An 18,362-nucleotide genomic window follows, 5' to 3' on the forward strand; every position below is an offset into this window, starting at 1 on the left:
ATACCAGTTGAAATGTCTAAAGTTACTTCCCGGTGCTAAGTAGCAACTGCTTTATTCAAGGAATTCCAGGCCCTTATAACAATATAACCAATGTTTTAATACAAAGCCTGCACAAAGGATAAGAAAACTAGGGTCAGGCAGACCCCTTCACACCCAAGACTTCCTAGGTGTGTGACTGTGAACAATTTACTAAGCTCCTCTAAGATTAGTTTCATTCCCTATAAAATAGGAAAAATAATTGCCCATGCATTGACTTACTGGGATCATTAAGGGCATAAACATATAAAGAGGTTTGCACGGGGTCTGAGACATAATGTTTCAGTAAACTGTTGCTGTAATTTTATATTTACTGATGTAGGGAAGGATAGACTATTTCCTATGGTTCTCTGAAATGTAGAAAATGCTGTTAGCCACGTGCATGGAGGGCTGGTTCCATACGAATTTGATATTTGTTGAATTTGCGGTTTGTGAACCATGCAGAATAAATGAAAGGAGGATTCTTTTGTTTTTATTATCTGCTTTATGACTATCGTGCCATAGTAAGCAAGGGACACCCTACATATCTGTTTTAGTTGACCCTAATTTTTTGTCCTGATTTGCTTTTTCCATTTTTATATGGCCTTTATGTTTATGGAGGTCAGGTGTGCATTTGAAACCTTCAAAGCAGGCAACCATTCATTTTAGGGCTGCATGCTGCAAATAAGCATTCATTTCATCTCTTCTGTTTCACCCTTCTGTCCTTGTACTTTTCTTAGATTTGCCAAACTAGACAGGTTTAAATCCCTGTGGAAATGGCCTTCCATTCCTTTTGGGGAGGGGGGTAGAGGTTGGTGGTAGTGGGACCGGCTGATATTTAAAGCTCAAGCGTGTCTTTTGAAATGTCATTGTCACTCAATTGATTCCTAGCTTTTGCTGAAATCTCTGATGGAGGACTTAGGGGTGTGACTTCAAGGTAACTTTGATTTGCAATCACTTAAACATTTTGAGTTGTAACAGAAACATATTGGGAAAAGTAAACTCAGTAACAATACACGTGTTAGAATAACACAGCTTTGAAGATCAAGGGGTCTGTTATCTACATTTTCCTCTGTTTAATGTACCTAGTCAACTCCACTGGTGACTTACCAGATTTTAATGCTGGGACAGGCTTTACAGATTTTTGGTGCTGTGGTGCCACCTACTGGAAGATTTCTAAACATTCCTTTGTCTAAATAATGGAAACAGGCATCTAGGTTTTTTTCCAAGTGCAGGAAATGTTATTCCCAGGAGGGTAAAACTCAAAGGATAATATATGGCAACATTAGCTATAAAACAGCGCTCTGTTTTCTAATATTTGATGTGATGTGAGTGTAGTGTAGTAGATCCTGAGCACTCAAGGCAGGTCACACATTCAGAAATACTGATGCCTTCTCTTTATTGTCACATCCTAAGCAGGTACCCTCTTAAACCCCACTGCTATTTCACTATTTTCCTTTTTTTTTTTTTGGCTGCACTCATGGCATCTGGAAATCCTTGGGCCGGGGATTGAATCTGAGCCTCAGATGCGGCGAAACTGGATTCTTAACCTGTTGCTAGGGGCCCAGGGATCAAACCCATGCCTCCACGGGGACCTGGGCTGCTGCAGTCAGATTCTTAATGCACTGCGCCCCACAGGGAACTCCTCATGTATGTTTCTTTCCTGATTTCCACACCTTTGAGATGCTGTTCATGTATTATGTTTACACGTGTTGTAATGCTATTTATATTAACACACGCTCCTAATATTAAGTAGGTATGTATTGGAGCCTAGTGAGTAAGTGCTTTACGCAGATGTTTTATTTGCTTTTTCAGGTCTGTTTGACGCCCCTAAAGAGTAGATGGTTGCTTTCAAGTATTACATGAACTAGGGTATAAGAGTGAAGGGTTGTCCATTGATGCTGGACGATGGAGGAACCACATTAGCTCTGCTTTGCACTGGCCGAGCAGATCCCTCTGTGACCAAACCCAGCAGCCACATGGGCAGATCGTGACATCATTAAATATCTCATACAACCAATCCCACCAGGTCTTCTCATTCATCAGTGAGGATTCAGCATAGTCCCTTCTGCCTGTGATTTAGCTGCTGTTCTGATAATGGCTGATGGGTGAAGTGAGACAGATACTTGAAATCACTGCTCATTTTGTTTAGGAAGAATGATGAATTGTGATGACGTGTCGCCAAATTATGCAGACATTTGGTAGCTTAGTCTCCTCTGAATATTTACATAACTTCACCCGTCCTCTGCCTTATCTTGTGTGGAGAGGCTATCTCCATGGAAGCATTTGTTCATGTACTTCTGACATTTATGCAAAAGTCACTAATTTTTTTTTTTGGGGGGGGGATATGTCCTGTAAGTATTACTTAAGTGTTACAGAGGTTGCTGATCTGTTTAGAGAGATTTTGTGACCATGAGAACAAGTGATTTCATTCTTACACTGTGATGCTGAAGGCTTGGAATTATCTTTCAAAAAGATAGAAGGCTCTGTGTGTGTGTGTGTGTGTGTGTGTGTATGTGTGGTACTGTATAAAGGCAATGCAATAATGCTTTTATTTTTTTGGCTGCATCCATGGCATGCAGAAGCTCCCAGGCCTGGGATTGAACCCTTACCACAGCAGTAACCAGAGTCACAGCAGTGGCAACATAGAATGCTTAACCCCTAGGCCACCAGGGAACTTCTGTTTTGTGTTTTTGTACAGCCTAAAAAACTTGCAGTGGAAGAATTTAGAATTAGAGTCTGAGATAAACAACAGAAAATAAAATGCGTAATTCAGTTTGAGAAGCCTTTATGGAAAGTAAGCGTGAACATGGCAGAAAGGGAAAAGGGATCCATTTTTAGATAGGATGTCATTTTCTCTGGATCCTAAATTGTCTTGCCTTGAAGGTTAAAGGATTTGGGGTAAATACTGGATATGGGACCATGATTATACCAGAAATATATGGACATAGGTGTAGACAGATGTGGCTATATAGATACACAGATATGTTATTATTCTGTTCCCAAACACCAGAAGCCTCTTCCCAGCTGAACACGAGGCATGTGAGTTGTAATACTTTTGTCTGATGTTGCTGTTGCGTGGTTGACTTTCCTGTCAAAATGCCATGTCGCAGTGAGTTAAACTGATGCACCGCGGAATTTTCGAATATTCTTCTGTATTGTCCACAGAGCATTCGCTCAGCAAACTCTAATTTCCTCCGAATGTCTACATCTAGTGCCAAGATGATCTGAGCATCTGTAGCACTCAGAGTCATTTATGCTGCAACCCAATCCTGATTAAGATGCTTTTTTACTTACTTACTAAGCTCTTCATAAACACTGATCTCGATGGAACTTAAAACACGGGGAAAGAATTTCCTTGCCACAAGGTCGGTTGGAGAGGAAAGTTTCCAAGGACAAGTTGATGGGGAAAGCGGGATGTCTGAGGCTGGAAAGCATGGCCTGGGGAGTCAGACAGGCTCGAGGTCAAGCCCAGGCTAGTATGGACCAGCCCTGAGACCTCAGCCAAGGGGTCTAACTGCTCTAACTTCTGAGGGTTGCTGTGATGCTTGAGAAAGAAAATACAAGCAAAGGGCTTAGTGTGCTGCCTGGCACCTGATAACACTCAATAAATATTATTAATATAATCTTATTTATGAATTGTTCTTTAAAAAAGACAAATCTCTAGAAACCTTCTTGTTCATTTGGGGAACTTACCCTGCTCTCCTTTTCAAAACTTAGATTAAAAATGCTGAACCTTATTTATTTGCTTTAAAGAAGTGCCTGGCTTTTGAATCATTTGGAATCAAATGAATTATCACTGGGGCGTTAGACGTGTAAGTGGCCTGACCAACAGTCTACTGATTGGAACCATAGCTAACATCTTGACTCTAATACTCATAGTTCTTAGGGGTAAAAAGAAAGAGCTCTCAGAGTTTCCGTTGTGGCGCAGTGGTTAACAAATCCGACTAGGAACCATGAGGTTGCGGGTTCGGTCTCTGCCCTTGCTCAGTGGGTTAAAGATCCGGCGTTGCCGTGAGCTGTGGTGTAGGCCGTAGACATGGCTCGAATCCAGCGTTGCTGTGGCTCTGGCATAGGCTGGCGGCTACAGCTCCGATTGGACCCCTAGCCTGGGAACCTCTATATGCCATGGGAGTGGCCCTAGAAAAGACAAAAAGACAAAGAAAAGAAAGAAAGAGCTCTCTTATCATCCCATCATTTATTTTCTCATGTCCACATGAAATATGTGACAGATTATAATTCCTTATTATACAAGGCTCTTATTATGTAATTTGCACTATATATTTTAGTGGCAACAAACTCATAGATCAGAACGATAGATTAATCATATCTACTCTTTGTTAATTGATTCCATCACTCAAGAAAAAATCCGGACTCCTTATCGTAGTTTCTAATGCCTGCTCTTGGCTTTTCTCCCAAAGCTGTTGTTTTCAGGTCTGATTTCTCCCTTGCATTTAGTCTTGTTCAGAATCACGCAGCAATGGCTTATCAACCCCTTATTACACAACCCCTTATTAATACCCCTTATTAATTATATAGACCCTTAATTAATACCCCTTACTCTAGAGATAAGGTACATCCATGACTTAAGTGTCTTGGCAGACCACTGGAGGTTATAGCTATATTTCTACCTATATTTCTTATGGGTGATGAGCTTTGCCAGGGCAAAATTCCATGCTTTTAGTCATGCTTGAAACTAGCCACTGCCAGCATGCCAGCAAAACAATACATCTTTCTTGGACTTAACCAAATCAAATGAACTTGTCTGAAGTCTAAGGGCTTACAGTGAGAAGAGGCATATCAAAATCATTTTAGATATTTCAAAGCTTACATATTTCTCCGATAAAGAAGACAGGTGTATTCTATGAAATGTGTTCATACACTTAAACCAACCTGAATGTTTTGAATGTGGCAATATGTTACTCTCTTTATAATGACCAGGAAGGGTTGTTTTTCCTTTCACTTGAAGTACAAAAGATATTAGTTGCTGATATACTGATATTTTCTGTTTCTATTTACCTTTTTTTTTTTTTTTGCAAATCAATGTGATTCTAATAACTTTATTCAGAAGGAAATAAGAATGAATGAGAGTAGAGTGAAAATGATTAATGGAAAGATAAAAATATTTTTTAAAAGTTATTTTGCATGGGATAGACAAAAGCTGACCTAGCAAGGACAAAAATGCAAATAATGTAGCAGTAAAACAATAATTTAAATATAAACGATGAAAAAAAAAGCAGAGAACTATACCATAATAAAATAAGAAAGCATTTTACCTATTTAAACCATATATTTTACTAATTACATGCATTTATGTATGATACACACTTTACATATATAACACAAAAGTACATTTTATTTTAAGCAATAAACCAGGGGATGGATTGAAGAACATTGAGTAGTACACCTCTGATGGGTCTTCTGAGGGGAGAGAGTTTTTTCTGATCAGCTTGTCCTCAGAAAATATATCATTGGCTAAAGCCTGTGAGATAATCCCAACTTCTTATTCTAGGACTAAGGTAGCTGTCCATCAGCCTTTAAGTCAGAGCCTACATGTATTCAAGAAATTCTATCTAACACCTCCTCCACCAGCCAGCCACCAACCTGGGAGTCTTAATTAGGGGACTTAAATACATACACTACATAGTGAGAGTACTACTCTATAGAGAGCGGATAACTAATGAGGTCCTACAGTACAGCACAGGGAACTCAATATTCTGAAATAATCTAAATGGGAAAAGCCTCTGAAAAAGAATGGCTATCTGATTCACTTTGCTACACATCTGAAACTAACATTGTAAGTCAAGTATAATCCAATACAATTTAAAAAAATAAATTAGATGATCCTCCTACGTGCTTCCAGAGCAGCGTTCCTCTCTCTGTCATTACCATGTATGTTATTGTTGTTGCTGTTATTTTATGTGGTCTGTGTCACTGAACTGAGCCCACGGGGGCAGAGCGTTTCTATAACTCTATCATATTTTAGCATGGAAAATGAATGTGGCATAATTTCTAGAACATGGTGAGAACTCCGTCAATCATCAGTAGCTCAATAAATGCATGTGTTTGGGAAAGACTTTCCAGAAGTCTTTTCAACGTCTTTTGCAGACTTGAAATGACTTCCAGGAGCTCTTCGTTATTCTACGAGTTGTCTTACCTTACCTGAGAATTCAAAAGTTAACAGCATAGTTTTGACAGAGTTTGGGGCTTTGTAAATATGATATTAAGAGAAGGAAGATGGTTTCCCCTGTGTCAAAGGTCCTGAAAACTGCCACTGTATGAATATGGAGATGCTTTTTATATAAAGTATACATATTTATATACATATAAATCTAACACATTTACATGTATAAGCATGAAGTTCGAAATGTTCTAAGAGGTGTTTCTGTTCTTTTTTGCAGGACAAGCCAATTCTCCCAATCAAGGTAGGAATTAATATTTGAATTTTACTTTTTTTTCTTGTTAGATTTGTATATGTAATGTTGGTAAAATTTTCTATTTTTATCTTGTGAAATTATTTTGTAAGGACAAACTTTATAATCATGAATGGCCCTTGACATTCTCTTATTCTTAGTATTTATGCTTATAAGATATGATTTTGATAACTACCTGAACCTATTATTATTTGTAGATATTATTGTCTGTCAATTACAGCTTTTAACAAACTTGACAGTAAACCACCTGACAGGTTTTCGATCTCTTTTTAAAATTTTAACGCTATAAATAAATCACTTTATGTTAGAGAGATTGTGAAACTGCATAGTTAAGGAATAATATGAGAAACTAGAGAGAATTCTAAACATAATTATATGTATAAATATAAATTCCTGCTAGAGAAAAGCTTTGACACTATTAAGATATTTTGTAATAATCATTTCCAAATTCTATTGCCACAACTAAGTCTAACTGTCACAATTAACTCTTAACAAGTGGCCTAATCTGGAGAGAAATTATATTTAAGCAATGGAGATGCTGACAATAAATTCATACATATCACCTGCCAAAGAAGAGAGAAAAATTAGATTGCATCTGGTTAAACATACATTACATCACTTCAATGTTACTGTTGTTGACCATATATTCTTGATATCCTGATGAAGCATGTGGCTGACATTATGCATTAAGAACATAGGTAAAGCGTGAAAAATAACCCCGATTTAAACAATTATGATGCACAGTTCTAATGAGGCACATTCAAACTGTTCTGAGAACTGGATTATTAAAGGAACTATTTTTTTCATTTTCTAAAGTTGCGTTGATGCATAGTTGATTGGCAACGTGTGATAATTTCTGCTGTGCAACAACGTGATTTAGTTGTATCGTGTACCCACTCTTTTTTTTTTTAAATCTTTTCCTCTGTAGATTATCACAGAGTGTTGGTTAGAGTTCCCTGTGCTACATAGCAGGTCCTGGTTGACCATCCATTCCATATACAATCCCGTGCCTCTGCCAGTCCCAAACCCCTCCTCCATCCCTCCTTCCCAACTTTTCCTAAAGAAGTATTTTTGTAGGTAAAGGGAAGTTCATTCCAAAAAACAAGGAACTCTAACAAAATATTCCTAAATATTCCTCTCTTGTTTTTCAAAGGTCTAATATTAGACATTTGTAGTTTTATAGGATGGCAGAGAGGATTTCTCAATATGAAAGTCATCCATGCGTAGCAGGTTGAGACTGGTTTATGCCACCTATTGGCAACTCAGAGTCTCAACCCTAGAACCTGGTCATTTTTGCAGGGGGGGGGAGTGGAAATGGGGATAGGAAGGGAGGGTGAATGTCTAAAATAGTGGGGGGACCCTCACCTTATTGAGACAGTTTCCATTAGCTCTGCATGGACTCAATGACAACAAGCCTCCAAATGATGAAACCGGGTAAGTTATTCCAAAGGCACATCAGCGTGGTCTCTTCCCCAATGTTGCCAAGGAAAATAGGACCCATGGAAACCAGCGTATCTGCAAAGCCGGGGTGGGGGAACGGGACAGGGACTAAGTGGAATTGGCAACAGAGGCGTGATTTCTAATCCTACCTTCAGCTCTGACTTGTGACACGAGGGCCTCGTGCATGGAGCTTTAAAATGTGTGCAGGGATGTGAAGGCTTCCAGGGGAGCGGATCTTAGAATGCGCTCTTTTCACTCACTTGTGGATTAAATTCACTCTTGACTGGAAGTCCTTCTTAGGATGCTTCTCTTCAAAATAGTACAGCGCTGTAATGTGAGACATGGGCAGGGATTTTCCTTCTTTGTCATTTGCATCTAACAAAAGGGGGGAGGTGAAAGAGGGAAAGTGCCACCATCTTTCTCAAAGCACCTGGAATCTTGCCAACACCCAAGTGGGTTCAACCTCAAAAACGATACACTAGTAACGGATCAAGTCTATAAGGATGAAGGTGGATTAATGTTATTGGACGGAATGTTAATTAAGCTCCTCCCTCCTCCCTCCCTCGCACGTCCTCACTCCTGCCTGCCCCCTCCCCCCACTTTCACTCAACATATAGGATGAGAAAAGACTAAAGTTAGATTGGTCATTTGACGCCGAAGACAGGAAGGCACTAGTTGCTTATTTACTCAGTTGGACATGTTGTCAAGTAATTATGGGCGAAATTTTGATGGCGAACATATGCATTTGTGAGTCATTAGGTTATGGAATTTTAGGGATTGGACTTTTTTTTGGGGGGGGGGAGAACACATACAACGACTATCCTATCTCTTTGGATTTCTGTAGTCACAGAATAGCCCTGTGATCATCCATGTGTCCTGGCGTTGGGGCAGTTCCACGTGGCTCAGAGGGGTTTTATCCATCCTTAGTAGAAGTGGATTTCACATCATCCTTGACATTAATGAATGAATCTCGGACGCAGCGTCACTTCTGCTTCCATTTTCTTTCTTTTCGTTTTAAAAGCGTGTGATAAATAATTTTACTGAAGAATCGACTTTCCTTTTATTTTCTAGTTTGTTTTCCTCACTTTATTTTTCATCTTCTTTCTCATTTATATGTGTAGTTGTTTCCGTTGTTTCTCTGCTCGGTGACTTTCCGTTTCTGTTCTTTGTTCTGTCCCCCTTAGCACTTCTGCTCCTTTTCTGTCCCCCGCATCCCCCTCCCATTTCCCAATTTTGTGCCATTCTCTTATCCATCCCCCTTGAACTGAATTCATCAAACTACTTGTGGTGTAACTCAATTTTTCATTAATTAGATATGGAAAAACAAACTCTGTGATTCTCAGAAGTAAACACATGTTAAAGAAACTTTCGAAAAAAATTACGCCTCTATAATCCCAATATGAAGAAATCACAATGTATTATTGTTGCTTAAAAAAACAAAACGGGTGTCCTTCCCCGTTCTTTCACGATGCAAAGGACTTTGATGCATGGTGTTCACCTGCCCTACAGGCAGCTTTTTCCATCCGCTCATCTTAGCTCTGCATAGACCTACTTCACCAAGACCATGCCCCATTTTCGCTTTTTTTCTGATGTGAACAGAAACTGTAAAACGTTAAATCCACGTCTCAACTCATGTTTCTTTTATTATCATGAAAAAAAAAAAATTTTTTTTTTGTAGACTTGGGTCATTTGTGTATTTGGAACTTCTGTTATCCAGTCTTTTACATGGTCTTTGTTTTGTTTGAACTCGATTTATTAAAAAAAAAAAAAAAAAAACATTGGTGTGTCCATCTAGAATTTTTTCTTTCACTTTTTTTTCCCTCTTGGAACCCTCCTGATAATCCTCTTCCAACTTGATTTTTCTTTAGTCTTTTCTGTGTGGATCAGCCTTTTACAATTTCTTTTCATCCTCTTCATGCTTTGAGTTTTGTCTGTCTGAACCCAGTTGCTTTGGACAGTTGAGAATTCAGCCACAACCTGGAAAGAGGGCAGGAAATAGCTGCTTTCAACGCCATCTCCCCAGGTTCATCTCTAGCCACTGTTCTGTGGCTTGTTTTACATCTTAGTCTACGAATTATATTTAAACCTCTTTATGCAACTATATGGGTATGGATGCATAGACACAAGGTCTATGCATTTTATTTGCTTTCTTTTCCTTTTTGTTTTTAATTGTACGGCTGCACTGGAAACATATGGAAGCTCCGGGCCAAGGATAGAATTGGAGCCACAGCTGGAACCTACATTGCAGTTATGGCAATGGCCAGATCCTTTAACCCAGGGTGCCCCTCTGCGAATTGAACCGCAACCCTGCAGCAACAGGTGCAACTGCAGTAGGATTCTTAAGCCACTGTGCCACAGCGGGAACTCCTGTATAAGCATTTTAAATGCACACATACCATATACATATATATATACCATAATTTATACCTGTGTGGTGTGTGTGTGTTTGCATGCAGGGGCACACCAGTTGTTTACTTATGGTCACACTGTAGGGCTGGGGAGTTATAGGCTCAGATGATATGATTCAGGATATGATTCATATGTTTATTTTCTCCTTCCTCCATCTCCAACCAATACGACAGGAACGAACATGACAGAGGAGTCCCCTGCTGTGCCTCCACGTGACCCCTTAATTGCTCGCACCACTGCATCCTCACTCGCAAGCATCTCTGATCGAGAAAACGACTCCTCAGAGACCAAGCCTCCTTCTAGTGCAGGCAATGCCACAGTGGAAGTTTCCCCGGGCCCTGAGGATAACGATAGCACTACTGATGGGACAGGTTGGCAGAGACCTCACTGGAGACGGGTTGAGGGAAACTAGCCTCTCGATCTCTCTCTCGCTCTTTTTTTTTTTTAATTTTAAAGTTATCAGAAGTTTATCTTTAAATTGTCTGCTCAGTTTTCTATGTGATTTTACCAAGTGTAGAACATCTAGGCGTTTATGAAATATTGGCTGATGAAAGTCATGACCGCAGGTTGTTAGGGGGAGGGGGAGAGAGGGAGGGAAGCTCCCCTGCCCCCCAAATAAAATCGGGATGTGGGGGGTTTTCTCGGTGTTCTCTGATCCCCACAGGCTGCATCATTTTCCCAGTTCCTGCTCACGTAGGTTTTCTGGAGCCCTGAGCAGGTCAGAACTCTACTTCAGGTCTTGGTTGGTCTCACCCTTCTTCTCCCCATGCTGTCCCCCCTTTTACCCCAAAGTAGGGTTTTCTTGGTTCAATTCCAGACTCTCAATATCAGAACATTGTTGGAGATAATTTAAAAAAAAAAAAAAAAACCAGAGGCTTGGTAATCCGGGTTGGTTATTTGGATTTCTTCCAGAGATAGTCACATTATTTATGCAACTATATGGGTATGGATGCATAGACACATAATTAGAGTTGTGAGTCCCAGTGGTAGAATTTAAGGGAATGTGGCCATGTTCATAGGAAACTAGGAGAATGACAGGGGAGGTGTTTCTGCGAGGGAAGACTCTGGATGCTCCTAGGATCCAGAGACCACTGATCTGCTCCTTCTTTTTGTAATGTTAGATCTGGAAGTATATCTTGCACATAAACCTACCATACTGAGGGCGGTTGGCGCCTTTTCTGAAATAATGTACAGTGTGCCACTTTCTGAGGCATACTCTGATTAAAGAGATTAAGATATTTGTTCAGTAGAGTCTTCAGGGTTAGCTTGAAACACAATCCCGGGTAAGCCGATCACAGACACGTGGTACAGGCTACATGCAGTGTCTTGAAGTTTATTGGCTGTGATAAGCAGCTAAATGGACAATCGATGCTGTCATATCAATTACAGTAATGTAGATTTAATCTTGATTCCACTTTTCCTGGCTACCCTAGGACATGGGTTGTGGCTGGGGCTTCTCTAAACATCGCAAGTGTCTGAATTCCTTTTAATCAAAGGAATGTGAGCATGAGGGAGGTGGAGGCTAGGTAGAGCTTTTCATGTTAAACTTTTTTATTGACGAAGTGACATCACACAGAATTTTTCAGCTCAAAGCTTCCACATTTCCCCTCACATACGTAAATGCACGCATACAACATTCCCAAGTTTCATTTCCACATCCCCCCCCCAAAAAAAATTAAAGCCAGAGTTTTACATATGAAGCAAAATTCTAGAAAAAAGGTTCAAAATGAAATGGATTGGAAATAAAGATGAATAAAAATACTTGATCTGGCACAGCAAAAGGGATGGTGCAATTAGCTTGGAAAATCTCATGCTTTCAAGCAAGAGAACACAGTTTCTTTTCTAGAAAATAATCTTGCTATCAGGCAATATTTCAGTTATCTACTGGAATAAAACTTCTGAGTTATTTAATATAGTCTTAGGATTGATTTGTATGGTGGATGGGAATGCAATTCAACTTTTCTTGCTTACTAATACACGAGGAGGAAAAATATCCCTCAGTCCATTTTTCTAACAGTATAACATACACCATTTCAAAAATTTTAAAAAATGATTACAATAAGCATCTACATCATAATATGAAATTTAATTATGTAATATTATCTTTATAAAAAATAATGCATGCATGTTGCAAAACAGCCTCATAAAAGTATGTATATATTTGTGATTTGTAAGAGACCCTTGCATATTGGGTATTCTTTTCTTACTCTGCCCACTTGCAGTTTGTGGAGCTGATGGAGAATTCTAAAGGGTCATAATGACCTAGACGTCACAAAAGCCACCTGGAAACATGGGCCGTCTCCGGCTGCATCAGCCCAGGGAGCCTCCCATATGTGTAAACGGAGGATGCAGGTGCTACCCACCTGGCAGGTGAACTTAAAAACAGGCAGACTTGAACTTTAAGAGACTGGGCCCTTTCACAGTTGGTAAACTATAATATCAGTTTTCTCCTTAGAACCTCCTGGTATTTAATTTTTTTTTTTTATCTGCGGTGGGGAGATATTGATGAAATGATCTCATTGTTAATTAGCACAAACTCCTCCTCACCTGAGGCTCACGTAGACCCGCGGGCGCCCTCTGCAGGATGAGGTGCTCGGACACTGGCCCCAAGGCGTCCTCTGTGGACTCACCCCTGCTCTCGGCAAGAATGACAACTCCGATTTGCGGGCCCTTTAGACTTGTGCAGCTATGAAGACTGCGTGAACTACCATCTACGTAGGAGTGAAGAAATCCAAGCACCATCTCACGTGTAGCATTTGATGGTGGATTAATCTGAAATTTTATACTTTCGTTGTTACCCTCAATCCACGAGGCAGAGTAACAAAAGTCCTTGTAATAGAGATGAATTAATAAAGAAGAATGATGAGAACAGAGAAGAAGCCTATTCAGAAGATTATTCAGGGCTTTATATGTTTATTTATTTCCTGGGCAGGTGTTACTGTGCAGTGAGAACTTCTCTTCACTAGGAATAAAGAATAGATGCACAAATTCTTTACTAAGATATCCTACCTAAACAAAAACAATGAAGAGTAAGTGGTGTCCACTGCCACTAAAGGGCACTGAGAAATTATACCCACAATTAAATTGTTCCTAAAATAATAGAAAAAAATAGACGCTCATATTCTCCATTCAAAGCATCAAAATCCTTTCAGTTTTAGCATCTCTGTCTATAAAAACTGCAAAATAGCCCCTGCCTTGTCTTTCCCACTCAGTGTGTACTCCTTTCCTGGTGCCCTTTTTATCCTGAAAAGTAAGCATGTTTCTCGGGTAACAGAGGCATATACTCTCTGCCCTGAGTGCCTGAAAGTTAAAGATATGAATGGGGAACCTGGCAGTTTTTGCTCCAGTGTGGAAGATGGAATCTGTCAAATGGTCATTATTTTTTTGAAGAATTAAGATTGTTCCTTTGGCATAAAAATCATGACAAGCTGGGAAGAGAACTGCCCTAGCTTGTCTACCATCTTCCACCAGGTCTGGCTGCCACAGGAACTGCAGTACAAAGATTGGGTGCTTTTAGCAAATGCAGGGATTCAGACGTTGTGGCTGGAAAGGAGCTGGGAAATAGCTCTGGAGGGCTGACCATCACACAGATTAGTCTGCTTTGCCCCATCAAGGAATTTTTCCTCTCTCGGTGGTTAATTTCACTCATTAAAAAATCTATTAATGGACCTCATTAAAATTGTAATTGCCAGTCCTAGGCCATTGCTAAGATTCTCCACCAGGGAAAGTAGTTTTCATAGGAAGAGAGAAGGTAAGGGGTTTGGAAGGGTGAGAGTGGGGGACTTCAGAACCGGCATGGGGACAGGGGACCCTGGGGAGGGGCAAAGAGAATGAGCTAGTGAAAGAGAAGTAGAAAAAAAAGTATGAAGGAGGGATGAAGTCAAGCCTGACTGATTCCAAAATTTGCAGAGGGCCAGCCGTATGCCTACCTTTTTTTTTAAGGATTAAAAAAACCCAAACATTTTCTACTCTTCTGGTTCTATTGAAGCCGTGCCTTGAGTATCCAGAGGTGAAAAAATGGATGTTTATGTTACTCATTCCATTCTGGGGTTTACTTACACTTGGGTAGGGATTTAGTGGCTTTTAAGACTGAACTGGGAACCCAAACTCAGAATTTGGGAAGATTCATGTTCAGTGCTATGTGCACGCACGCCCTCGTGCGTGCGTGCGTGCGTGCGTGTGTGTGGTGTGTGAAAGAGAGAGAGAGGGAGAGAGAGATTGGAGGGTACCTCCCGCTCTGCAACACAGAGCATCTCAAGGCAGGTGCAGGACCAACCTTATACCATGGAATTGGTGACCCCAGGGATCCTGACAGTGAAATGACCACACAAACTCAAAAAGGATCTAGCTCTATTTTTTGCCCGGACAATAGTGTAGTGCTAGGCATCTAGCTGGTCCCCAGCGAATACACGTCGCTCACCTGTGCAGTGATTCTGGGTGTGGTGCTGGAGAACGATGTGACGTGCTGTGTGTGCTTTTGGCAACCACCCTTGATTCTGTACCCCTTAGCTCGTCTGTATCAGAAACTAAAGGGATGCTGTCGCTCTAATGTGATGTTTTTGGGCTCTAAACGAGGTTGCTTTTTCCTGGCAAGGGGAGCCGCTGCAGTGAAGGTAGAATTGTGAGCTTCAACTGGAAGGAAAAAAAAAATAATAAACAAACAAACAAAAAAAGAAAATGAGTTCGGTAGCTGCACAGGCAGGATCCCCTTCAGCTCTATTTTAAGAAAATTAGAACGAAGCACCTGCATCCAGGGTCCCTCCCCGGAGAGGTGTGCCCCATCCAAGGCCATGGCAGAGGCGGGCAGCAGTTCCTCTGGGGCCAATCTCAGCACAGCCTTTTACCCTCAGAGCTCACTTCCATCTCTGTGGTCTCAGCACCAGCCAGTGGTACCCACTCTGGGCATCTTCCGTATTGCCTAGGGCAGATGGCCTCCCTTTGTGGTCCACGCTATCTCCCAAGGTCCCAGGTTTTTTGTTGGTTTGTTTGTTTGTTTTGCTGTGCCTGTGGCATGTGGAAGTTCCCAAGGCCCAGATGTGAACCCATACATGCCATGGCAATGCTGAAACCTTCACAGCTAAGCTGCTAGGGAACAACTCCTGGAGGTCCCAGATACTCTTAAAATGTGTGCTCTGATGCCAAAGCTTCACAGGTGGCACATTGTCTGTCCCAAAAGCCATGCTACTTGAAAAACGTTTATAACTATATGATTTTTTTTTTTGGTCTTTTGTTGTTGTTGCTATTTCTTGGGCGGCTCCCGCGGCATATGGAGGTTCCCAGGCCAGGGGTTGAATCGGAGCTGTAGCCACCGACCTAAGCCAGAGCCACAGCAACGCTGGATCCGAGCCGCGTCTGCAACCTACACCACAGCTCACGGCAACGCCGGATCGTTAACCCACTGAGCAAGGGCAGGGACCAAACCCGCAACCTCATGGTTCCTAGTCAGATTCGTTAACCACTGCGCCACGACGGGAACTCCCGATTTTTAAAATTATAGTTAGTTTACAGTGTTGTGTCAATTTCTACCATACAGCAAAGTGACCTGGATATATATATATATATATGCTTTTTCTCCTATAGTCTCCCATTATGTTTTATTCTAAGAGAGTGGACGTCATTTCCTCTTGCTGTACAGTTGCAGATGGGGCTTCGTTGCAAGGTAGCAGGGGTGTTTGAATGTTTGCTGCTCCACCTTCACCTCTGTTAATAAGCATGCATCCGCTGACTGTGTGGCCACTGTCATTGTGGTAGGAAGGGGGTGTGGTGCTGACGGCCTTTCTGATTGCAGGTGCTCCAGGAATGAAGACCACCCCCCTCACCTTGCCTGCAGACACAGCTACTTCAACCGTAGCTATCCCCAACCCTGCACACAGCAGCAGCCCCGCTGCCTCACCTCCACGCATCTCCAACTCGACCACCAGAGATAACGCCTCAGGTTTGACTGTGTTGCTCTAAGTGCTTTAGCTTCTGGATAAGGTCATGGATGCTTGAACCTCTCATGCAGCTCTTTTACTTCCCACCAAATATGAATTGCAGGTTTTCCATTTGATGCATTTTCCTCCAATGATACTCATTAATCGAAAAACAAAACAAAACGCTAACGTGCCAGTGAGCATTTCCCCCCCCCCCCCGGGTGCATGTTCTTTTATCACATATGTGATAAAAATTCATGGCAAAAAAGAAAAGATGACAAACCTTAACATCCTATATATAGCCCTGAAATCAGATGCCGCCTTTTCAACTTTCTAGCCGACTTTAGGACACGCTGCTCAGACCCTTCAATGCCTTCTTTTAAAAAAATGGGTATCAGCAGCTTAGAATAGATTTACAAGGAGATCCTGCTGAGGAGCATTGAGAACTATGTCTAGATACTCATATTGCAATAGAACAAAGGGTGGGGAAAAATTTATACATGTAAGGATAACTTGATCCCCTTGCTGTACAGTGGGGGGGAAAAATGGGTATCAGGATAGGACCAATGGGAGGGCAGAATATGTAAAACCCGGAGATGAACTAACGAGTACAAAAGGGTAGCTGGTATTTTTGTTGGTAATGAAACTAAGGGGAGTTGTAGGAGATACCGGGTGAGGAGGAGTTCAAAGGGGACTCTGCACACGGAGTCGGAATTATACTAAGAAATGAATAGCTTCTTCTCAACTTATGTAACATTTTGCTCCAACTGTTGCAACTCTTAGTCCTCTTCAGGGGACAAGTATCATTTAAATCTTTGACTCACTTTCTTCTTTTCTTTTCTTTCTTTTTTCTTGCTTGCTTCCTTCCCTCCTTTCCTTGTTTTCCTTCCTTCCTTTTTGTTTTTTTGATTTTTAGGGCCCCACCAGCAGTCTATGGAAGTTCGCAGGCTAGGGATTGAATTAAACCTGCAGCTGCTGGCCGCAGCCACAGCAACACCAGATCTAAGACATGTCTTCAACCTTCAGCACAGCTCACAGCAACGCTGGATCCTTAACCCACTGAGCAAGGCCAAGGAATGAACCTGCAACCTCATGGATACCGTCGGATTCATTACCCCTGAGCCATGATGGGAACTCCCTTCATTCTTTCTCTTTCTCTTTCTCTCTTTCTTTCCTTCTTTCTTTCTCTTTCTCTCTCTCTCCCTATCTTCCATCCATCCTTCCTCCCTTCTTTCCTTCCTTCTTTCCTTCCTTCCTTCCTTCCTTCCTTCCTTCCTTCCTTCCTTCCTTCTTCCTTCCTTCCTTCCTTTCTTTCCTTCTTTCTTTTTCTTCTTTTTTTTTTCCACTCCACAGTATATGGAGTTCCCAGGCCAGGGATCAGATCCAGGTGGAAGTTGGGACTTATGCTGCCGCTGCGGCAATGCTGGGTCTTTTAACCCACTGTGCGGGGCTGAGTATCGAACCCAAGTCCTGGCACTGCAGAGATGCTACCCATCCCCACTGGGCCACAGTGGGAACTCTTCCCTTTCTTCTTTTGAAAACAAGCACATGTCCGTTCAAATTAGGAAGATGCCTCTAGCAAAGATTCCATTAAGACCTGATCTTTGCTAATGAGTTTCCCCCTTGCCCTTCCACATGACCAGCTCCATTAACTGTGATTCCTCTGTTCATTTCCTTCCAGATGGGCCCACCACGTTCACTGCACCATCCTCTCTGACCACTTCAGCAAGCATTTTCTCCACCGCTGCTCTCTCAACCATAGGTGACAACCTGACCCCCAGTCATGCAGTCACATCGCCACCACGCGCTTGGGACATGGTCACAGAAGGGGCTTCCATTGGCTCTACCCTGGGCTTTTTTTCGAGATGTTCAACTGCAAGTTCTAATGATGTTACTGGGATAGCCTATGACATCCTGGCAATAGCACACCCCCACCCCCACCCCCGGGTTGTTTGTGTCCTTCCTGGAAACGTGTAGAGAAATGACCAGCTATACTAGGACTTCTTTCTCTAATTCTGGGTGTCGGTATTAGTATGAAAAATAATCATTCTATCAGAGGGGCTCTCTGTTCCAAGAGGTCAGTAGCAGAGGAGAGACCACAGAACCCCAGCCATGCGTATGGGACGCAGGGACATGAAGGTCCAGGCGTGGG

General features: G+C 41.7%; 1 protein-coding gene across 10 annotated transcripts in view; it reads left to right on the plus strand.

The window, feature by feature from the left end:
* The window catches only part of PTPRC (protein tyrosine phosphatase receptor type C), a 118,849-nt gene that overhangs the window by 47,094 nt on the left and 53,393 nt on the right, over positions 1–18,362 (plus strand). For 6 of the 10 annotated variants that reach the window (XM_047754886.1, XM_047754888.1, XM_047754889.1 and 3 more), the window contains exons 3-6: positions 6,417–6,440; positions 10,472–10,669; positions 16,087–16,233; positions 17,892–17,972. In XM_047754886.1, the coding sequence (XP_047610842.1) occupies positions 6,417–6,440; positions 10,472–10,669; positions 16,087–16,233; positions 17,892–17,972 (450 nt within the window). The remainder of the gene's footprint in view (positions 1–6,416; positions 6,441–10,471; positions 10,670–16,086; positions 16,234–17,891; positions 17,973–18,362) is intronic. The other 4 variants (XM_047754891.1, XM_047754892.1, XM_047754894.1 and 1 more) reach the window with 2 other exon arrangements.

The sequence above is a fragment of the Phacochoerus africanus genome, chromosome 12 (genome assembly GCF_016906955.1).
Source record: "Phacochoerus africanus isolate WHEZ1 chromosome 12, ROS_Pafr_v1, whole genome shotgun sequence".
NCBI classification, from domain to species: domain Eukaryota; kingdom Metazoa; phylum Chordata; class Mammalia; order Artiodactyla; family Suidae; genus Phacochoerus; species Phacochoerus africanus.